This window comes from Xyrauchen texanus, chromosome 15 (genome assembly GCF_025860055.1).
Source record: "Xyrauchen texanus isolate HMW12.3.18 chromosome 15, RBS_HiC_50CHRs, whole genome shotgun sequence".
In the NCBI taxonomy this organism is placed as follows: Eukaryota; Metazoa; Chordata; class Actinopteri; order Cypriniformes; family Catostomidae; genus Xyrauchen; species Xyrauchen texanus.
Window position 1 is genome coordinate 21,042,468 of NC_068290.1, and position 20,634 is coordinate 21,063,101.

Sequence of the window (20,634 nt, forward strand, 5' to 3'; positions counted from 1 at the left end):
ATAATTTTTTTAAGTTTCTGTTGTTTGTTATTAAGTTGACAACAGCTTTTTAATACTGTGAAATGCACTTTTTCTCCCTTTCTGTACACAAAAACCCTGTGCCGTAGGATTATTTTAGATTTGTATAGTAAATTGTAACGGCCAAACATATGTGAAATTACGCAAATGTGCCGATTAAGTATATCTGGAGCACTTTAAATATAATGCATTCCGCACATGTTTGCACACCGAACCAAAGTCAGAGCACATCTTTCTCTCATGGCACCAGATAGATAGAATTTGTGTGTATCAAGCACAGAACCACTTTGAAACCTCTGGAAGCACATGCAGTACACCAAGCATGTAATACACTAACCCCATTTACATGTATTTATGAAAGTATTACACACTACAGATAGTGGGCAATGTGGTCAGACTAGTTATTTATTTAATTAAATCACAGCCCTCTTGGTTTTATAATTGCACTGGGTCATATCGCAATTTCAATTTTATTTCGATTAACTGTTCAGCCCTATTCCTTCAGTCTTCCTATAGGTGGTGCTTGGAGGCTCATAAATCCAAATCCTCCAGTGAGCAGCATTCAAGTCTCAGGACATTTTTTGTCCCGTTACCATAGACATTTGTACACTAAAAAAGTGTAATTATTAAAAGTGTATTAGTCTATTAATGGTCTGGAATCCTGACATACAAATTAAGACTTAAATGAGAGAAAATAACCATTGATATGAAAATACACTGTGAAGACTTAAAATAGAAGGTTTTAATTGTAGTTCCATGTGCTTATTCCATTTCTGTGACCAATATACACTTCAATATGATTATCTTCTAATTCTACAGGTGTGAATGAGGTTCTATGCCCTCAGTGGAACAGTAGCTGGTCATTCCTGTACTGCCCAGAGGAGGATGAGTGTGCCAATGGCCACTACCACTGTAATGTCACTCAGGACTGCCGTGATCTGCCTGAGGGCTACCACTGCACCTGCAGAGAAGGTTATGTACTCAGCAGGTATATTTATTTGCTTTTATTTGTAAACAATATATTTGAATTTCCCAGGGTTTAGTGGTTTTATTTATTGATCTATTTTTGCAAATATATTTGTTTTGTTTATGTACATTTTCTCTCTCGCTCTCATTTTTAGTGTGTCGGGTCAGTGTGAGCCAGTGTGTGCACAAGGTTGTGTTAATGGGACCTGTGTATCTCCAGGAGTGTGTCAGTGTCACTTTGGATTTGTTGGAGAGAACTGCTCCGCTCAATGCCGCTGTAACAAACACAGTAATTGTAAGAGCATCTCTCAGCTGGACACCTGTCTGGAGTGCAAGAATAACACAAAGGTAAAAACATATTCATGCATTTGCAAGCATCACAGGAGTATTATCAGAGTAATATGTCTGTCTGTACCTTCCACTGTAATCATACTATACTGTCATTTTAAACCTTTTATCTTTCTATTACTATTAGGGTCAACACTGTGAGAAGTGTAAGCCCTTGTTTGTGGGTTCAGCAGTGGGAGGTGGGATGTGTCGGCCCTGTCATGACTTCTGCAGAGGAAACAGCGATGTGTGTCTGTCCAAAGAGGAGCATCGGAGGGTAATGGAAAACCTAAAAGACTATCCACTGGATCGTGACAGTGTAAGCGGTCTTTTGAAGTCTTATCTCTGTGCATTCAGTGTAAGTCTTATAGCAGGGCTTGACTCCTCTGATCATTTCTGCCTCTCAGATTGAACAATGGGCAACAGAGGGCCCCTCTGAGGACAATGCTGTGTGTGTGAGCTGTCAGAACAACAGTGTGGGGGATAAGTGTGAGAGCTGCCTCAGTGGCTACTTCCTGCTGCTAGGGAAGTGTGAGAAGTGAGTACACCATAATTCTGAGCTTTGTCTAGAACAGTATTTTAATTACGCTCTGGTACTTGTGTCAAATGTGGGGTATGTCAGAAATTACATATTTATATTTTGTGTGAAATTAGTACAGAGCAGGTGTATACTGTACAAAATATGTAGATTTTATGTACGTGTGAAATACCCAGATGACCTACTACATTTTTTTAAATGTGCAGTATGCCACAGGAGTACACTTTATGGAATATTGTATCCCGCAATCCAATGTGCTCAACTTTCTTTTCCAGTGTGACAAATGAACTGTGAAAATGTAAAAAATTTTTACACAAAATTGGTATTTCTGAGATGATAACTGAACCTTCGCAAAGCCCGTCTCCCTTGTTACCAATGCTCGCTCTAACAAGCTTAGCAGAACTTCCCATAGGAATGTATGGGAGATTGGCAAAAAATCATCACAGTCACTTGAAAATATCATTACTGTAAGTGAAGGTAACTGCTCATAACAAACTCACTTTGAAGCTGTGAACTCTATTTACTATCATTTTACTAAGACCTGAATCAGTATGTAAACGAATAAATGTCAAGTTATTGCCATAAGCTTTAAATTACCTTGGAGCAAATGTAGTTGGCCTTGCTGATGTTAAACATGTTCATTTGTGAATGAGGACTGACACAGTTTAATCTTGACATGCTCTTTTAAAAATGTATTTAAAGATTAAAAAAAGAAAGAAAGAAAAAAGACTGTGTATTGTCTCAATGTACCTCTTGTTATTTTGAACATAGATGTGGTCTCATGAATTGTATTTTTCTTTGCTTCTAGATGTCAGTGTAATGGTCATGCAGACACCTGTAATGAACATGATGGCACAGGCTGTCCATGCCAGAACAACACTGAAACATCACCCTGTCTGAGCAGCCAACAGAATGACCGCAAAGAGTGTTTTAAGCAACAGGTAAGGGCCAATTCATTACAATCCAAGGCATGTTACTATATTACATACAGTATACTGCGTATTATAAATAGGGGTGTTAAGTAATTTTGTAAAAATATTTAAGTATTATACTTTACTCAAGTGCAATTTAAATGGAATACTTGTACTTTTACGTAATTACATTTCCAAAGAAAGAATAGTACTTTTTACTCCTTACAAATATATTTAAACTTGAAAAGTACTCATTCAATTTTTGCAGATCATTTTCTTTCATCTTACTGGACTGAAGCCACCTTTTCACTGCATCTGACAAATGACAGATTGACAATGACAGAGTGTCGCATGGCGGCTGTGTGTTGAAATATTTGTGCGAATAGACAGTTTGAGACCGCCTGACTGAATGTGATGTATTCATTAAAAACTATGAGCACAAAGTGAGAAACTCTGATGGTTTGTCCTAAACTTTATTCTAAATGCCTGCTACTTCTACAGATTGGACAGTTATGAAGTCAAAAATTATCATTCACGTCGAATATATATATATATATATATATATATATATATATATATATATATATATATATATAAAAACAAAAGGCTTTTGTAATTAAATGTGTACATGTCATTTATTTCTACACTTGCCTTCATATTTAAATCATATCTATAAATATTTACTCCCTATTTACTGAATTGTTGTTGTTAGGCAACTATTAATTATAATAATATCTATAAAACCAGCAGATGATGATAATAAAAATAATGGAGTCCTAGTAAATATTAATTATGAATTTTATTGAATTCATCAATCTGCTGAAAAGCAAGGTTTGTTAGCAAACCTCAGAAAACAATTCATGAAACCAACAACATTTCTAACTTTCTTCAAAGCTTCATTTTAATTGTTTGGATCTTTCTTTATGTCTCAAGGGGCTGTGAGCTCTGACATCGCAATTTATGAGTGCCTTCTCCCATGCTACAAACATTGCGTAACTGTGGAAATGTTTATTTAAAATAAAATCATGGTTCATTACAGGTCTCAGCCAGGGCAGTTTAGAAGTGAAATGTCCACTGTGTGGCGCTAAAAGCGAGTGAAATGTTCTTCTGAACAGATGAGGTTTTTAAGGTTAATGTTCTATCAAGATTGAAACCAACAAAACCTACCTCCCTACCCTTAACCAAAAACTAACCAATAGGGTCAGAAAAAGCAAATGTGAGTTGAAAAACAATTTCTTAAGCAATCATTTTGTGGTGCTTCTATGACACTATCGGCTCACATGTCGACTCTTCAGGACTCGTACCCCAGTCCTTTGAATCGCATATGCAACACTCTATCAGTTGAGCTTCCGTGCAATTTGATCACACTTAAAGGTGCAGTATGTAAGACTCAGAAACCCTTGTTATTAATGACACTTGTGGCCATTAAGTGAACTGCAGCCAACTACCTGTTGCTCGTGCACACACTCCATATGGACTCGAGCATCGGCCAAACCAATGACGTTTCTTACAAAGAGACAACGTGATTCACCAGCATCATGTTGACAGATGAGGTAGCATTATTAATATTACACCGTTATGATTGTTTTACTACAAAGTTTGAGACTATATTATATTTGATCCTCCAGTGCTGGAACATGGCTAAAAAAGTGTGGATATAGGTCTGACTATGCAAGACTGTAGTTTGAAGTAATCACTTTTCTTTGCATGATACACTGACTGCTTTCATTTGATAGCCTATGCCGGCATTCGCAAGCTAGCCACCTTTATCAATAGCTGTTAGCTAGGGCTGGGATAAACGATTATATTTTAAACGATTAATCTAGCGATTATTTTTCCGATGCATCGATTAATCTAACGATTCGTTTTTTCAGTCCGATTCGATTTCGATTAATCGACTTGTGACAACACCGGTAATACTGGTTTCATCGGGGGTGGGGGTGTATAAAATGTTTAAAAAAAAAAACATTTGCCGGGAGTTTGATTGACTGGCGATCTGATCAATCAATCATAATACGCCATTTTTGTCTGACAAGGTAGTCAGGAGAGAGAAGATTAACGTCGGTGGATTTGAATTTGAATAATGGATTGTAGGCTACTGTACTGACATCTTTCCGCGGTTAAAACAACAGTCATTCTGATGTATGCTACATTCATGTTTAGCCTATTTGATGCTATAAATTAACCAAGGAAAAGATGATCGGTTCACGAGCAGCTTTAACTGAGGCAATCTGTCACGACACATTAAAGAGCCACAATATAGTAGGCCTATTTATGGATTAATTTTCTTTGAATGTCCAAATTTGAAAGTTGAGACTTTATTAAATGTTACCTGCTTGGTCCTGTCTGTCAGCGCGTTGTCAGTGTCCTCTATGTATTTTTCACGACATTCATAGCTATAAGCGCATTATTAATAGCTATAAGCGAAAACTTTAGGTGTCGACAACGTATTATATCCTACTCCAACATCGAGTGCAAAGTAGTTGAAAAAAAACTTACGGTGCTCTTTCATCTGCAGCTGCAACCGGGTGGCGCCTCTTCAGGTGCTGGTGCATTGCCGTGGTGCTAGAATGGAAGGCCATCTCCATTTTGCAAAGACGACATATCACGGTTTTGTTTCCTTTTAAATGAAAGAATTCTCATACTTTAGAGGAACGAGTGCATGCCGCCTTGCACTTCTGATAGTCTGAGGAGCCACTCGTGTTGCTACTACTTGCCGGCGCCGCCATCTTTGTTTTGGGTCCGACGAATCGACATGCATATTTTGCGTCGACGTATTTTTTGACGCGTTGTCCCAGCCCTACTGTTAGCTAAATTTGTTAGATGATGACAGTAGCTGTTTATAAAATAGACTGTACATTATAAATATGTCGACACAATTCAGTATTGATGTGATTCCATCATAACTGTCATTTTGATATTTACATTTACATTTATCAGACAATTTTATCCAAAGTGACTTACAGAGCCCTTATTACAGGGACAATCCCCCCGGAGCAACCTGGAGTTTTAAGTGCTCAAGGACACAATGGTGGTGGCTGTGGGGATCGAGCTGACAACCTTCTGCTTAACAGTTTAGTGCTTTAGCCCACTACGCCACCACCACTCCATATATTGATGTGCTATTAATAATGAATGGGTCTTTTTGCTTTATTTTGAACATTGTCTAGCATTAATTTAACGTTTTATTGTAGTTTAGCTAAAATTACACAGATCAATCATTATGGCACTATATTTCACATGCTTTGCCGTTACAGTGTCAAAGATAACTTTTACCAAGGTCTCAGAACTTAATTAGCTTGTTAGGGCTATGGCTTGTCACAATCATCATTTGAAAAGGCCAGGTGATGCAAATTTCAAAGTTTTATATGTACTCTGACTCCTCAAATCTTGGCAGCAATGGGCTCCTCTATGAAGCTGCCTATCACTCTCAAAATTAAATTAATTGATGCCCACAAAGCAGGAGAAGGCTATAAGGAGATAGCAAAGCATTTTCAGGTAGCCGTTTCCTCAGTTCGTAATGTAATTAAAAGTTTGAATTAACAGGAACAGTGAAGTTTGAAGACCAAAGAAAACTTTCATAGAGAATTCCTCGTAGGATTGCCATATAGGCTAATTTAAACCCCTGTTTGACTCCAAAAGACCTTAAGGAAGATTTAGCAGAATCTGGAGTAGCGGTGCACTGTTCTACTGTTCAGCAACACCTGCAGAAATATGACCTTCATGGAAGAGTTGTGAGAAGAAAACCTTTCCTACATCCTCGCCACAAATTTCAGCATCAGAAGTTTGCTAACCTCTAAACAAGCCTGATGCATTTTAGAAACGAGTCCTGTGGACTGATGAACTTAAAATCTAACTTCTGAGAAAGGGTGCAGAATTTCATGAAAAGAATACCTCTCCAACTGTTAAGCACGGGGGTGGATCGATCATGCTTTGGGCTTGTGTTGATGCCAGTGGCACAGGGGAACATTTCACTGGTAGAGGAAAGAATGGATTAAATTAAATGCCTGCTAATTCTGGAAGCAAACATCACACCATCTGTAAAAAAGCTGAAGATGAAAAGAGGATTGCTTCTACAACATGATAATGATCCTAAATGCACCTCAAAATCCACAATGGATGACCTCAAGAGGCACAAGCTGAAGGTTTTGCCATGGCCATCACAGTCTCCTGACCTAAACATCATCAAAAATCTGTGGATAGACCTGAAAAGAGCAGTGCATGCAATAGGGCCCAAGAATCTCACAGAACTAGAAGCCTTTTGCAAGGACAAATGGGTGAAAATCCCCAAACTACAATTGAAAGACATTTAGCTGGCTACAAAAAGCTTTTACAAGCTGGAATACTTGCCAGGGGGTGTTACTAAGTATTGACCATGCAGGGTGTCCAAACTTTTGCTTCGGGCCCTTTTCCTTTTTAGTTATTTTGAAACTGTAAAAGATGAATATAAAAAATTAAAATTTCTTAAAATATTAAAGATATGTGTCATCTTTAACTTTATGCCTTTTGCTCGCTTAGCTATTCACAGCAACAGAAATTTTGATCAGGGGTGCCCAACCTTTTGCATGCCACTGTATGTAAGCTTACCTGTCCAATAAGAAGAACGCCAATTCAGGGTTGTTTTGATCTCCAAAACCGAATGAAGGTCCCTCCAGGAATCAAATGCCCTGCCGAGGTTCACTCTAGTTTTCGCTCAACCACGATCATGTTCCCGCTTGGCTAGATGTGATTCAGTAAATAAATGTTTTTTGTTTTTTTGGCTTACTCCGAGTTTGTGTAGGAGTTGGTGTTGTGCTGGGAGCCGGCTGTTTGCTGGATTCCATCTCTAAGATAATGGTACCTAGTGTTGCAGTTTGTTGTTGCTATTGAATAGCGGAAGAAAAGCACTGAGGCAAGGCTCTGGGGAGCGCGCATAAAAGTCACATCCTTTGGATTTACCCGCTCCATTCGCATGAAAATCAGTCTACAGGCTTTAATAGGCAACCTAGGAAGTCCGTGAAGGGCTAATTTTTTAAGTTATGTTCAAACATTGGCAAAAAAAGGCCGTATATTACATGAAAATTGTTACATATTGCACCTTTAAACAAACTTGTAAATTTAGTTGGTTATGTAAAACAAACATTAAAAGGAGGCATGCTGTATAGTAAAAGTGTTTATATGTCATTAGATAGCATTGTGTGAGGAACAGTGAGAGAAAAGTAAGTGTTTATGAACTGATAATCTGGCGTTTACTTGTGATTTGAGTGAAAGTGGATAAACTGCAGTGTTACATTCAACAGGCAACATAAAAATTATTTTGCTAAAATATAGTTATTGTAACACTGGGGGAAAAATATGACAAGTCGTCAGAGACAGTGAAAAGGCGACTTGACAAACCAATCGAATTTAACAACATCCTCACTCACACAATGTCCTCTCTTGATTTCTTTCTAGCGAGGGGAAAAAGTTACTTTTTACTTTTTTAATACTTGAGTAAAAATTAATGTGAATACTTTTTTTTTTTTTTTTTACTTAAACTCAAGTGTGTTTTTGGCTAGATACTAGGAATTTTAATTGAGCAACATTTTTACTCAGTAGCCATACTTTCAGGTCTTTTTACACCCCTGATTATAAATAAGTCCTGCTATTTCTGTATAGAGAAAAAAGGGTATTGAGCAGTATTAATGAGAAGGGGTTGATTTTCCCTTCATACCTTTTTTGAATTATGAGTGATTTTTAAACACTTCCATCTTCTTTATTCTATACATATCTGCTATCTTATAGTGTGCCAAGTGCAAAGATTCATTCAACGGTAATCCAGTGAATGGGCGACAGTGCTACCGGCAGTTCAATGTGGACAGTGAATGCTGCTTCGACCCCACATCACAGGTCAACTGCTTCCATGAGCCCAACATCCGCAATCTGCTCAGGGGTCGCACAGTGTTCTTTTCAGCACAGCCAAAGTTCACTAATGTGGATATCCGGGTCACCATTGATGTCACATTTGGGGAGGTTGAGGTCTATGTGTCTAACTCGCATGACACCTTCATTGTGGAGGTAGACCACCACACTGGTGTGCATGCTATTAAGATTGAGGATGAAAAGGAGGTTCCTCACGCTCCACCGTCACCCATGAAGGTGTTTGCAAACTCCTCATCAGCCTTACTTGGCACGCTACAATCCACAAAGCCACATGGCACAGAACGCGAAGTGCGAGAAGAACGAACTGAAGGTCTCATAACCTACATCACTGTGTGGAAGCCTCAGGCGGTACTGATTGTACGTGGTGTAAGGGACCGCGTTGTTATCACCTTCCCACATGAAGTGCACTCGCTCAAGTCCAGCCGTTTCTTTATTGCGCTGCGTGGGGTGGGCACAGAGACTCACAATGGAGAGTCTCAAGGCCTCCTCTTTCTGCGACAGGACCAGGCCCACATTGACCTCTTTGTCTTTTTCTCTGTCTTCTTCTCTTGCTTCTTCCTCTTCCTGTCCGTTTGCGTGCTACTCTGGAAAGTCAAGCAGTTCTTAGACTTTCGTCGTGAGCAGCGCCGCCACATTCAAGAGATGACCAAGATGGCCTCTCGCCCATTTGCCAAACTCACTGTCTACCTGGAGCCAGAGGAGCCACAGCTGGTTTACTTGCCCTCAGCTGGAGGGGGTAGTGCCGTGTCCCTGGCCCATGTCAGGACAGGCAAGCTGGGGGGCATGGTGATGGGTCAGAGAGGACGACCTGGTGCTCTACCATACAAGCATGACCCTGGCACAGGCACTGCCCCTCACCACCACCACCATCTTGCTCTGAGTGGAGGCAACAGTGGCCAGCACCTTCCCCTGCACTACTATGCACCCAGCTCTACGGCTAACCCAACTTCACATCACCACTACCATCATCCGTCCTCACATGGCAGCTACCAGCATTTCTGCCGCTCTGACCCCTTCCTTTCCCAGCTCATGGGCTTTTCATACTCCTCCTTTAAAGTTGGCCCAATCACTTTGGAGCCCACAGATGATGGGATGGCTGGGGTGGCCACGGTGCTCATCCAGCTGCCAGGGGGAATCCTCGCACCCAACCGGGCCTGCTTGGGTTCAGCGCTTGTCACCCTGCGGCAGAACTTGCAGGAGTACTGTGGACATGGTGGAGCTGGCACACATCCTGGTGCTGGAAGTAGCCGAAAAGGCTTGCTGGGCCACCAGCACCTAACTACGATGGCCATGTGAAAAGAAGGTGGAGTTTAAATGAAAGTGTATTCGAGATGGAAGTATGGGAACTATCATCTCGCTGTTTTTAAGAGTATGAAAAGGCAAGAAGAGTCTAGTGAGTTTGCATGAGCAAGACAAGGTTAGGTTAGGTTAATCAAACAGGGATAGGATTTCAGGAAAAGATTTCTTACAAAGAAAGTTGCAGAGATCTTAGTGGGGGATACAAAAGGGATGCATTTATTATAGGAGAGAAAAAGATTATTAATAGAAAATGTACATATAATGTAATTAACTATCAGGTGTCTTTTTACTTGTTTATCATTTTTCATAAGCTTCATATAGACTGAAGGTGGCAACCTTTATGCAGTGCACTACACATATCTCCATGCTTTGTTGCTGCATTCTACCTATGTCCTAAATACACTACTGAAATCAACAAGTCGGCTGGCTGAGGAGATGACTACAGCGTGAAATATAAACCAGTGAAAATGTTGTCTAATAGCTACTGAACCAAAATGTGCTTTATATCCTCATGTGACAATCTGAACTGCCATCAAAACCAAGAGATGGTGTAACATGTCTGCTTGAATGGGCAAAACTTTGTATGTAATTAAAGGAGGAAAGTTGTAATAAAATGTTTTTTGCAGAGCATTTGTAACTTGTTCATCAACTGATATATTGTCATTACTGTGATGATTGGTAATACTTCTTGTAATATAGAAGAACTGAATTTAGTTAATAGGTGTACTTCATTGTTAGCCATTGGCTTATTTTTTTATATATTAATTCACCGACTAAAGATACATTTCAGACTTTGTTTATTGACTAATTGCAACAAGTCTTTAGTGTTTGCATTTAATTAAATGCCTTTACTCACTTTGCCTTGACCAGACATTACTATCTAACTACTGAATCCTCACACATTTGTTGAATTTAATTTAGGACTACATTTGTATTGAGTTTAGGCCATTCATGTTTAGTGCTGTAAATTTGTGTATATAAATGAAGGAATAAGCTGATGAACAAGGGCCAATATTTAACTGCAGATAACGAATGAATATTTGTGTTTTCACATTGCATAGTAAATGAAGGATTCTACTGAAGGTATATTCTCTACCTACATTACATTAGTTCCTCCAACGGTTGAATTCATCATCTTTTTTGTAGGACAATGAGCGAACCTACAACATGTATAAACTATATATCAGTTGTTTGAAACAATATTTTATCCCTGATGATCAATGAAATGTATTACACAGTGTAGGTTGCTGAAGCATTCTTGTTTTTATTTTGATGATGTGTCATGTTAAGCCAGATGTATTAGATCTGTTGAACAAATAGTGCAATGGAAATTTTAACATTATAAAATAGTATGCTCCTGATGAGACACTATAATGTGATGAAATACACAGAAAAACTACCATAAGCCTTCTGTCTGTATTATTTTATGGAGTTTGTTACAGTATTGCCATTTATATGAACTTTCCATTATTTTGTCTTTTTGATTGTCCGTTGTTTTCTGAGGTTAATTTTCTGACTGGTATTTATGTTGGCAGAAAGTGACATTTCTTTATTTAAGAATTAAAGAGTCTTGGTGAATAAGATATTATTAAATGTGTTCATTCATTTGACATTACAATTATTTGATGTAAATAATAGTTGTTAAACCTTACAGGAGAAGCCATATATTTATCTTGGGGTTCCACTCTAGAGATGAAGTAATTTTAACCTGAGAAATTGGTTGATTTGTTGCGTAAAACCAGAACATGTGATTGTGAAATAAATTAATAATATTTGGGTGTTTGAATATGGTAAATGATGGATTGTGTTCTGTTCAGACATTTGGAAAGGAATTTAGTATTTCAGTTTTGAGTACTGTGGTTGATGCTCATGTATCCAATGCTTAACAGCAGTTTGTTCAAAATAAAATATCATCCATTAATTGTACCAGATTACGGTTTTGTTAAGTGTTTGTTTTTGTACCTTTTAAAAAAAATGGAACTGTGCTTTTCTGGTGTAAATAAGTTCTGAACTACAATTGTCCATTAAGGATTTAAGTGTTTTTTAAAATGAGTTTGAAAAAGATTAAGGCAAACTTCTTTTACACTCCAAATTAAAAGGAATATTCCAGGTTCATTACAAGTTAAGCTCAATCGACAACACTTGTGGCATAATGTTGATTACCCCAAAATATTATTTTGACCTGTCCCTCCTTTTCTTTAAAAAAAAGCAAAAATCTGGCATACAGTGAGGCACTAACAATGGAAATAAACGGGGCCAGTCCGTAAATGCTCAAAGTTTCAAAAGTATAACCTCAAGAAAAGACAAATAATTTGCATGTTAACATGATTTTAGATTGATAAAATTGCTTAATAACCTTTTATGTGTAAAGTTAGTAAATTTTACATCATTGTTACCATCACAATGCAATGCCAACAAACCCTAAAACAACTGTAAAAATTAAGATTTAAACAACTTTACAGCTCAAATAATACATGATTTTTAACAGAAGAGTTAATGTAAGTGCATTTATAAAATTATAAGCTTCACATGTCTGCCTTTATACCCTCAAAAAATTGGCCCCATTCACCTATGTGAAAGTGTCTCACTGTAACATCAAATTTTTTCTTTAAAGAAAAGGAGGGATGAGTTGGAATAATTTTGTGCTAATAAACATTATGCCACAAAGGCTGTTGATTGAGCTTGACTTGTATTGAACCCGGAATATTCCTCTAATAACATTGTGTGTGTGTGAACAGCTACACATTCATCAAAATTTTACCCTGTCTGATAACAACTTGCATTGTGAGGTGTTTTCTCTCTTAATGGTGCAATTAGAGTAAGGGTATTCCTCCTAGAAATATTTGTGCCTTGCTCAAGGGTACAGTGGTAATGAGGAGGGGAAATGATAACAACAACACTCCAGCTCATGGGTCATCCCTACCTGAATTAAACCTCAATTAAAAAAATTTCAACTATCTGATAAATGTTGCATTTGGAGCCAGGGCCATAGCTAGTGAGGTGAATATTTGTCAAGATTCTAGGTGCCCCACAACAAATTTTAAACTGTATTTTTTTTTATAATAGGTTAGGGGCCCAGAACTCCTTAATACGGCCCTGTTTGGAGCACAGCAGAGAAAGAGTGACAGGATATTCCTGAACTTCTATGTTTAACTGGTCAGAGCTCATTAATGATGCAATGTCTTCCCATTACTGTACATTTGTACTGAGGGTCATTCCAAAGAAGTAGCATTGAAATCTTACTATACACATATTTGTTTCGTAACACTTGAGATTACAATATGTATTTGACAGACATCAATATAATTACCATTGCATATCATACTAATATTTATAATAAAAAATAGATATCAATTATTATTTATATCGTTCATGAAGCTCGTAAAACTTTTTCACGATAACACGTTTCACTATTTTGAAACGTGTTATCATTTCTGGCTTTATTATAAAAAGTGGTGATTTTGATGGGGGGTTTTGGCCAGGAGAAAAACAGGTAAATGATTTCATTTTGGCATTAATAGGCTGTTCATATACCCTGATAATATGCACCTTTTTCCTGAACACAGAAGTGTTCCATGATTCAGAACGGAAGCCTGGTTTCCACATTGATATACCACATTGACATAAGTATTCACACCCTTTGCTATGATGCTTGAATTTAGCTCAGGTGCATCCCATTTCTCTTGATCATCTTTGAGATGTGTCTACACTTTGATTTGAGTCCACCTGTGGTAAATTCAACTGATTGGACATGATTTGGAAAGGCACACACCTGTCTATATAAGGCCTCACAGCTGAAAATGCATATCAGAGCAAAAACAAAGCCATGAGGTCAAAGGAACTGCCTGCAGAGCTCAGAGACAGGATTGTGTTGAGGTACAGATCTGGGGAGAGCTACAAAAATGTTTTGGTTGCATTGAAGATTCCCAAGAGCACAGTGGCCTCCATAATTCTTAAATGGAAGTTTGGAACAACCAGGACTCTTCCTAGAGCTGGCCGCCTGGCCAAACTGAGCAATTGTGGGAGAAGGGTGAGGGTAAGAGAGGTGACCAAGAAGCTGATGGTCACTGGTTGAGCTCCAGAGATCAAGTGCAGAGATGGGAAAAACTTGCAGAAGGACAACTATCACTGCAACACTCCGCATCTGGAGTCGGGCTTTATGGCAGAGTGGCCAGACGGAAGCCTCTCCACAGTGGAAGACACATGAAAGCCTGCTTGGAATTTGCAACAACAAAAAAAAACACCTAAAGGACTCTCAGACTCAAATGAAATGAAGATTGATCTGTTTGGCCTCAATTCCAAGCATCATGTCTGGAGATAAACAAGCACCACTCATCACCTGGCAATACCATACCAACGGAGAAACATGGTGGTGGTAGCATCATGCTGTGGGGGTGTTTTTCAGCGGCAGGGACTGGGGGACTGTTCGACTGGTCAGGATTGATGGAAAGCTAAATGCAGCAAAATACAGAGATATCCTTAATGAAAACCTGGTCCAGAGTGCTCAGGACCTCAGACTGGGCTAAAGGTTCACCTTCCAACAGGACAATGACCATAATCACACAGCCAAGACAACACAAGAGTGGCTGAGGGACAACTCTGTGAATTTCCAATTTGTCATTATGTAGTATGGAGTGTAGATTGATGTGAAAAAATTATAATTTAAAGCATTTTAGCATAAGGATGCAACATAACAAAATGAAGGGGATGGATAATTTTTGAACGCACTGTAGCCAGGGTTGGGAGGGTTACCTTTGAAATGTATTCCACTACAGATTACTGAATACATGCTGTAAAATGTCATTTGTAACGTATTCCGTCAGATTAATCAAGGTCAGGAACGTGTTCTAAATACTTTGGATTACTTCTTCAGCGCCGGTAGATTTTTCACTTGTTTTGACTATAAAAAAAATCAGTACAGTAAGACAAAATACTCATGTTAAAAATACATTCTCTGAAAAACCTAAATATCTTTTCTAGAAATAGCATTTTAGCTTAGCATAAAGCTGACAATTCCTATTTCTTCTGCTCCAAACTTTCTTCTCTGTCTGCTCGTATGAATGTAACACATCATAAGAAAGTGTTTCACCGCTGTTCAAATGCACTTTAGATCACATCATTTATATGTATAAATGTTTTCCATCTGAAAGGACTAAATATTAAATGCAAAGTAATCTCTTCAGTAATCAAAATACTGTTTGAATGTAACTGTATACTAATTCCCAATTATATAAATTGTAACTGTAGTGGAATACAGGTATTTATTTTTTGTATTTTAAATACATAATCACGTTACATGTATTCCGTTACTCCCCAACACTGACTGTAGCTTGATCTTTTGACATATTAGAGGTCATAGTACTATAAAAACATACTGTAAGTTTCAGAACTCAAAACTTCCTCCTATCTGCAAAAAGAGCATTTGTTGAAATCAAGTTCTCTTCTTTCACATTGTTATGTCACCGTGGTAGATATTTGCATGTGACCAACTCCACAACAACACATCAACGCCTACTATACCTTATAAATTCGGTAGCATGCCAAGTAATGGTGAGCAGTGAGATGGTAAGTAGAGAGCCGATCATAACGGTGAGCAAGTTTTATAGGAGAAGCAGCAACAAAATAAAGTGTTTCTGACAGAGGGTCAGAATGAGGTTATAATGATTTTTATGTGCAAAACAATTTACTAATATTATAAGTAAACTTCAAGGAACATATTAAAATATTAAAAAAAACGCATGTCATGAGCATGGCTCGAGGTTAGTTTCTTTGATATAGTTAACTACTTCGAGTTGTTATGACAGCTAACAACTACACAAGTTAAGCATGAACAAATATTTACTCCAACACTTAAAATGGTTGTTCTCCATCTGGATCGCTTGTTTCTGTAGTTTACATTGCTTTTTATAGAGACTGAAACCAGAAAACAGTCCAGCAGCAAACAGAATCATCATGGCACCACCCAGTGATTGGTCAGGAAAACTGTGGATAAGATACACTATTGACATGTTAAAGATAGTGTTGGTTGAAATAATTTAACAATGTACAAAGTAATTAGTTACTATAATCAAAGTACTTTTTTAGTTATAAAAAGTAGTATAATCCATATCATTTTAAAATTTTGTAATCAGATTACAGGAAACTGACTTTGAGTTCCATTCCGTGAGTTACACGTTTCATTTTGCATGGAGTACATTTATAACATGAATTGCATTCATATGTGCACCTGTTTGCATTTCTGCAACAGCTGATAGACACGTACACCCTAAAGAGTCATTGTATAGGCTGGGGTGAATAACATTTTTCCATGTGCCACCATGTCTCACACACAGCTGAGCACTCTAGTCTTTCAAAGTATGACTGCGGGCATGTACAAACACATTTGACACATGCGCACTACGACTGCTTTGTGATACTCTTGCAGTGCAATCTACGCAACCACAAGTGCAGATGATGCACACAGATGCGGAATGTCCACCTGTCTAGAAAAAAACTCGTACAATGTACTCTGCTATTGACGAAATTTGCATCAGGCCACTGTGTGCACAAGACACAGTGTGCACAGTGTGCGAGGCTCACGGAATGCTGAAGTATACTTTTGTCTCAAGAGAAAAATATGCTGAGTGTCTGGCTTGTCTGCGATAATGGATGAAGTGGTTTTACTGTTAATACTGTATGCCCTATACTTTAAAAGTGTTCGTAGGAGGGGCCTGGGAAGCTCAGCGAGTATTGACGCTGACTACCACCCCTGGAGTTGCGAGTTTGTATCCAAGGTGTGCTGAGAGCCTCCAGCCAGGTCTCCTAAGCAACCAAATTGGCCCAGTTGCTAGGGAGGGTAGATTCACATGGGGTAACCTCCTCGTGGTCGCGATTAGTGGTTCTCGCTCTTAATGGGGGTGTGGTAAGTTGTGCGTGGATCGCGGAGAGTAGCATGAGCCTTCACATGCGGAGTCTCCTCGTGCCATGCACAGCGAACCAGGTAATAAGAAGTGCGGATTTATGGTCTCAGAAGTGGAGGCAACTGAGATCTGTCCTGTTAGGTGAGTAACCACGCTACTACGAGGACCTACTAAGTAGTGGGAATTGGGCATTCCAAATTGGTAGAAAAGGGGATAAAAAAGCTCAACGTATACTCAGCTTTTTATGCCTATGCCGTATATGCACTGTCAAATGCTCTAGCCTTTCTAATTATACTCTATTTGACTGTACATGCATACACAGGCGGTGGACACATAAAAACCAAAGTTGAGCTTTGGGCTTAACTTAAGTGTAAAATAATCAGTACTGTGAATACTTTTTCCATGAAATAATGAGTAGCGTAATCTGATTATAATTTTAGTCAATTAATTAGTAATCTTTAATGGATTAATTTTTTGAGTAATTTACCATAAAAAAAAAGGTTAGAGGTGTGCATTAATACCCTATTAATACATTTGTGACCACAAGCATAACCTGTTCCTAAGGCTACATCCACATTTATTTGGATACATTTGAAAGAAGTGTTTTCTTTTGTGAGACGCTCTCTGTCCACAATGCTATTTTCAAGCATTTTCCAAAAGTTTCTCATCTTCACTGAAATGTCTAAAAATGCTTAAATCCACTTACTGCGCATGCAAAAAACCTCTGTTCAGTCTGAAAAGCAATTGGTCTCGTGTTCCGTCACTGGACAACAATTCCGAATAAACTTCATTTGAAGGAATGCAATGTGAAGGTTGTACAAAGGAACATTTATCTTTAACAATGTCAAAGTTAATAACAGGCACAACAATGCTGTTACAACATGGGTCGCCATCTTGATTGTTTTGGGCTGAATTGATCACATGACCACATCACATGACAACAGATACTTCTTCGTTTTCAGATATCTTCATTTCCCCTGTCCACACTACAACACGAAGACGGCATTTTCAAATGTATCAACAGCATTTTCGAAAAGCTCCATTTTGGACAAAAACACCATCTTAGTGTGGATGGAAGGCCAAAACGTAGTGAAAAAGATGTGTTTACAGACAAAAAAAATTATTAGTTTGGACGTGGCCTAAGAAGGTTGCTCTTGACAACTGGCTGGAAATGACTGTTTTTCGTTTTCAGTTCACTCGTTATTTTTCCATCTCTTTCTCCCTCCACAGTTTCCTTGTCCTCAATGCTCTGTGACTTTCACAGAGTTCTCACACTTTTTGAAACACCTCAAATGGTCCCATCGAAGTGAACACCTTGCCTGGGTGTATTAAATTCTTCTTAAATTTCCTCTGGGATGCTAAGCTGCTCCACGTGCCACTTTTGTTTCTTCTCTCAGAACTTCTTGGAGATCGCACATATGCAGGGCCCATCTGCCCACACCTAAACCCACCCAAAAACACTACACCTGTCCACAGTGTGCTTGCTGCTTTGATTACATTGTTAATCTGAAAAGGCATTGCTGCAGTTGCCATGACTTTGCAGGAGTGTGGGGTGTTGTGGGGCACATCGCTGCCATGAGCCAGAGAAGAAGAAACCTGAGGTTGGAGCAGATGGTGGACCGATTTGCACAGATCGTGGCTACTTGTGCCAAGACTGAGGCTAGAACAGCTCTACACTTCAATGTCTGACTATACACAAATGCACTCACACTTGGGAGAAACTGTTTTTCTGCAAAGATTGTGGCCATAAATTCCATGGCAGGAGTCTGCGGAAGCACAGAGTTGTCCATACAGGGATCAGGCCATACAAGTGCCCTGAATGTGGTAAAGAGTTTGTGGTAAAACTTTTCTTGTCCCGACTGCGGCAAAACTTTTTCTGCTCCACAGTACCTGGAGGCCCACCAACAAGGACACAACACTGAGCGAATACTCCAGTGCAGCGAGTGCAACAAGATGTTTTCAAGGGAAGACGTACTACTGAAACACCATCGCATTCATTCGTAGGAGCAGCCATACCACTGTGATGTACGGTGGGAAACCTTCCCGCTTTGAGCAGTGCGGTACCAGCTTCACCCAGTCTGGGGATTTGACAAGATACATGAGAAGACACATGGTGGGAAATCCTTCGCCTGTTCTGACAGTGACCACCACTTCACCAACTCGGGCGACCTGGGTAAGCACGAACCAGAGACCCTACAAGTGTACCGAATGTGGTAAATGTTTTCTCATGCCACAGCACTTGAAGCTACACAAGCAAACACACATGGGGGATTCAAAGTCTTCTGAAGCATACAGTGAGGTTTTGGTGAGGAGCAACCTGAAATGTAAGTTATTTTTCAAAGAAAACCTTAATTTTCTTGCAGAATTATGAGTGATATGGGTTGGGATCTTAGGTTGTTTATCGCTTAAAACAACATAAGTTCGCACATGAACATGCGTCACTGGGATCAAACTTTTCTATCAATTGCCATTGAATGTACAAGACATACCAGAATATTCATTAAAAATGATCCTTTTATGTTCTGCATAAGAAATAAAGTCATACAGGTTTGGAATGGCATAAGGGCAAGTAAATTATGACAGAATTTTTATTTTGGGGTGAACTATTCCCTTGATCAAATTTTCGCTTTGGGAAATAGATTGACATTTTCTTTTTATAATTTTATAATTGACATTAGATGTGTTGTCTTCCTTATTGGGTTTGCATATAGTTATTTTGCATGCTTAATTTTGGCAACCAATGAAGACATAAACCAAATGGAATTAAGCCCTTATAATAATTTTTTTAGTGCATGTCATAGATCTGAGGAATGTGTACTGTAAAAAATAGGCATAATTAGCATGGGCTTTCTTAAGTTTATTTGTGACCTGTACCTTCAATACCTTTGTGCATTTAAATTCTGTCAGATACATATATTGTAATGTCTTGATGTTTCTACAGTATATGATGGTTGTAACTTTTCTAATCCTGAAATCTTTCCACCTCAATGTCTTATCACTGTCATAAACCAAAGTATTTTAAAAAGAGTTTTGAGTGTTTATCATGCACACCTGCAGCTCATCATCACCCTGTTTTGACTTGTACTTAAACCCCACACTCACACTCACCCAGTGCCTGGCCTTGTTGAAGATTCCTTGGACTCACCTTTTGCCCTGTCGTAGTAGTGAACTGCTTATCTGTTTGTCACTTACCTGTTTGTCAATAACGTGCTCTGGACTTGCATGATGTGTGACTTATGTGAACCCTGAGCTTACCATGTATCTAATTACCTGTGTGAAACTTGCTGGTTATTCAACTATCTGCTCTGAATGTGCTAGTCACATGACCTTGAGAACTCCTAGTGTACTTGACGCCTTGATATACTTACCTGCTCCTCAGTTTATGGAAGTTACTTTAGACCCTGTTAGAAGTTTATGTTTCCAGTTTTTGCATGTATTGGTCTAGAATTAGCGATCTGTGGATCTGTACCTACTGCCTGAGTTCTGTTAATAACCAAGGACTGTGTTCTAAGGACTATATAACTTTCCTGAATACTCACCTCACGCTACTCATCTGTCTCTTCTGTGTTCTGAGCAATAAACTCCCATATCTGGGTTAATCTCAGCTCCTGTGCTGGTGTGTCATTACATAGATATTGTGGCTGGCTAAATTAATTTGCATCACTTTGAAACCATGATGATAGATATTTCTGATGTGAAATGAAAAAAAATCTGTGTGAATGTGTAAGATGTACATTTTAATTTTACTGTGAATACTGAAGATGATGAAATTGAC

General features: G+C 38.7%; 1 protein-coding gene across 3 annotated transcripts in view; it reads left to right on the forward strand.

Annotated features, from left to right (window-relative positions):
* The window catches only part of LOC127655931 (multiple epidermal growth factor-like domains protein 8), a 51,314-nt gene extending 39,429 nt beyond the window's left edge, over positions 1-11,885 (forward strand). For 2 of the 3 annotated variants that reach the window (XM_052144018.1, XM_052144019.1), the window contains 6 exons: positions 838-1,006; positions 1,140-1,332; positions 1,460-1,630; positions 1,719-1,849; positions 2,658-2,790; positions 8,524-11,885. In XM_052144018.1, coding sequence (XP_051999978.1) covers positions 838-1,006; positions 1,140-1,332; positions 1,460-1,630; positions 1,719-1,849; positions 2,658-2,790; positions 8,524-9,957 — 2,231 coding nt within the window. In that variant the 3' untranslated portion in view covers positions 9,958-11,885. Of the gene's footprint in view, positions 1-837; positions 1,007-1,139; positions 1,333-1,459; positions 1,631-1,718; positions 1,850-2,657; positions 2,791-3,028; positions 3,289-8,523 lie in introns of those variants that run through there. The other variant, XM_052144020.1, reaches the window with a different exon arrangement.
* Positions 11,886-20,634: the final 8,749 nt, after the last annotated feature.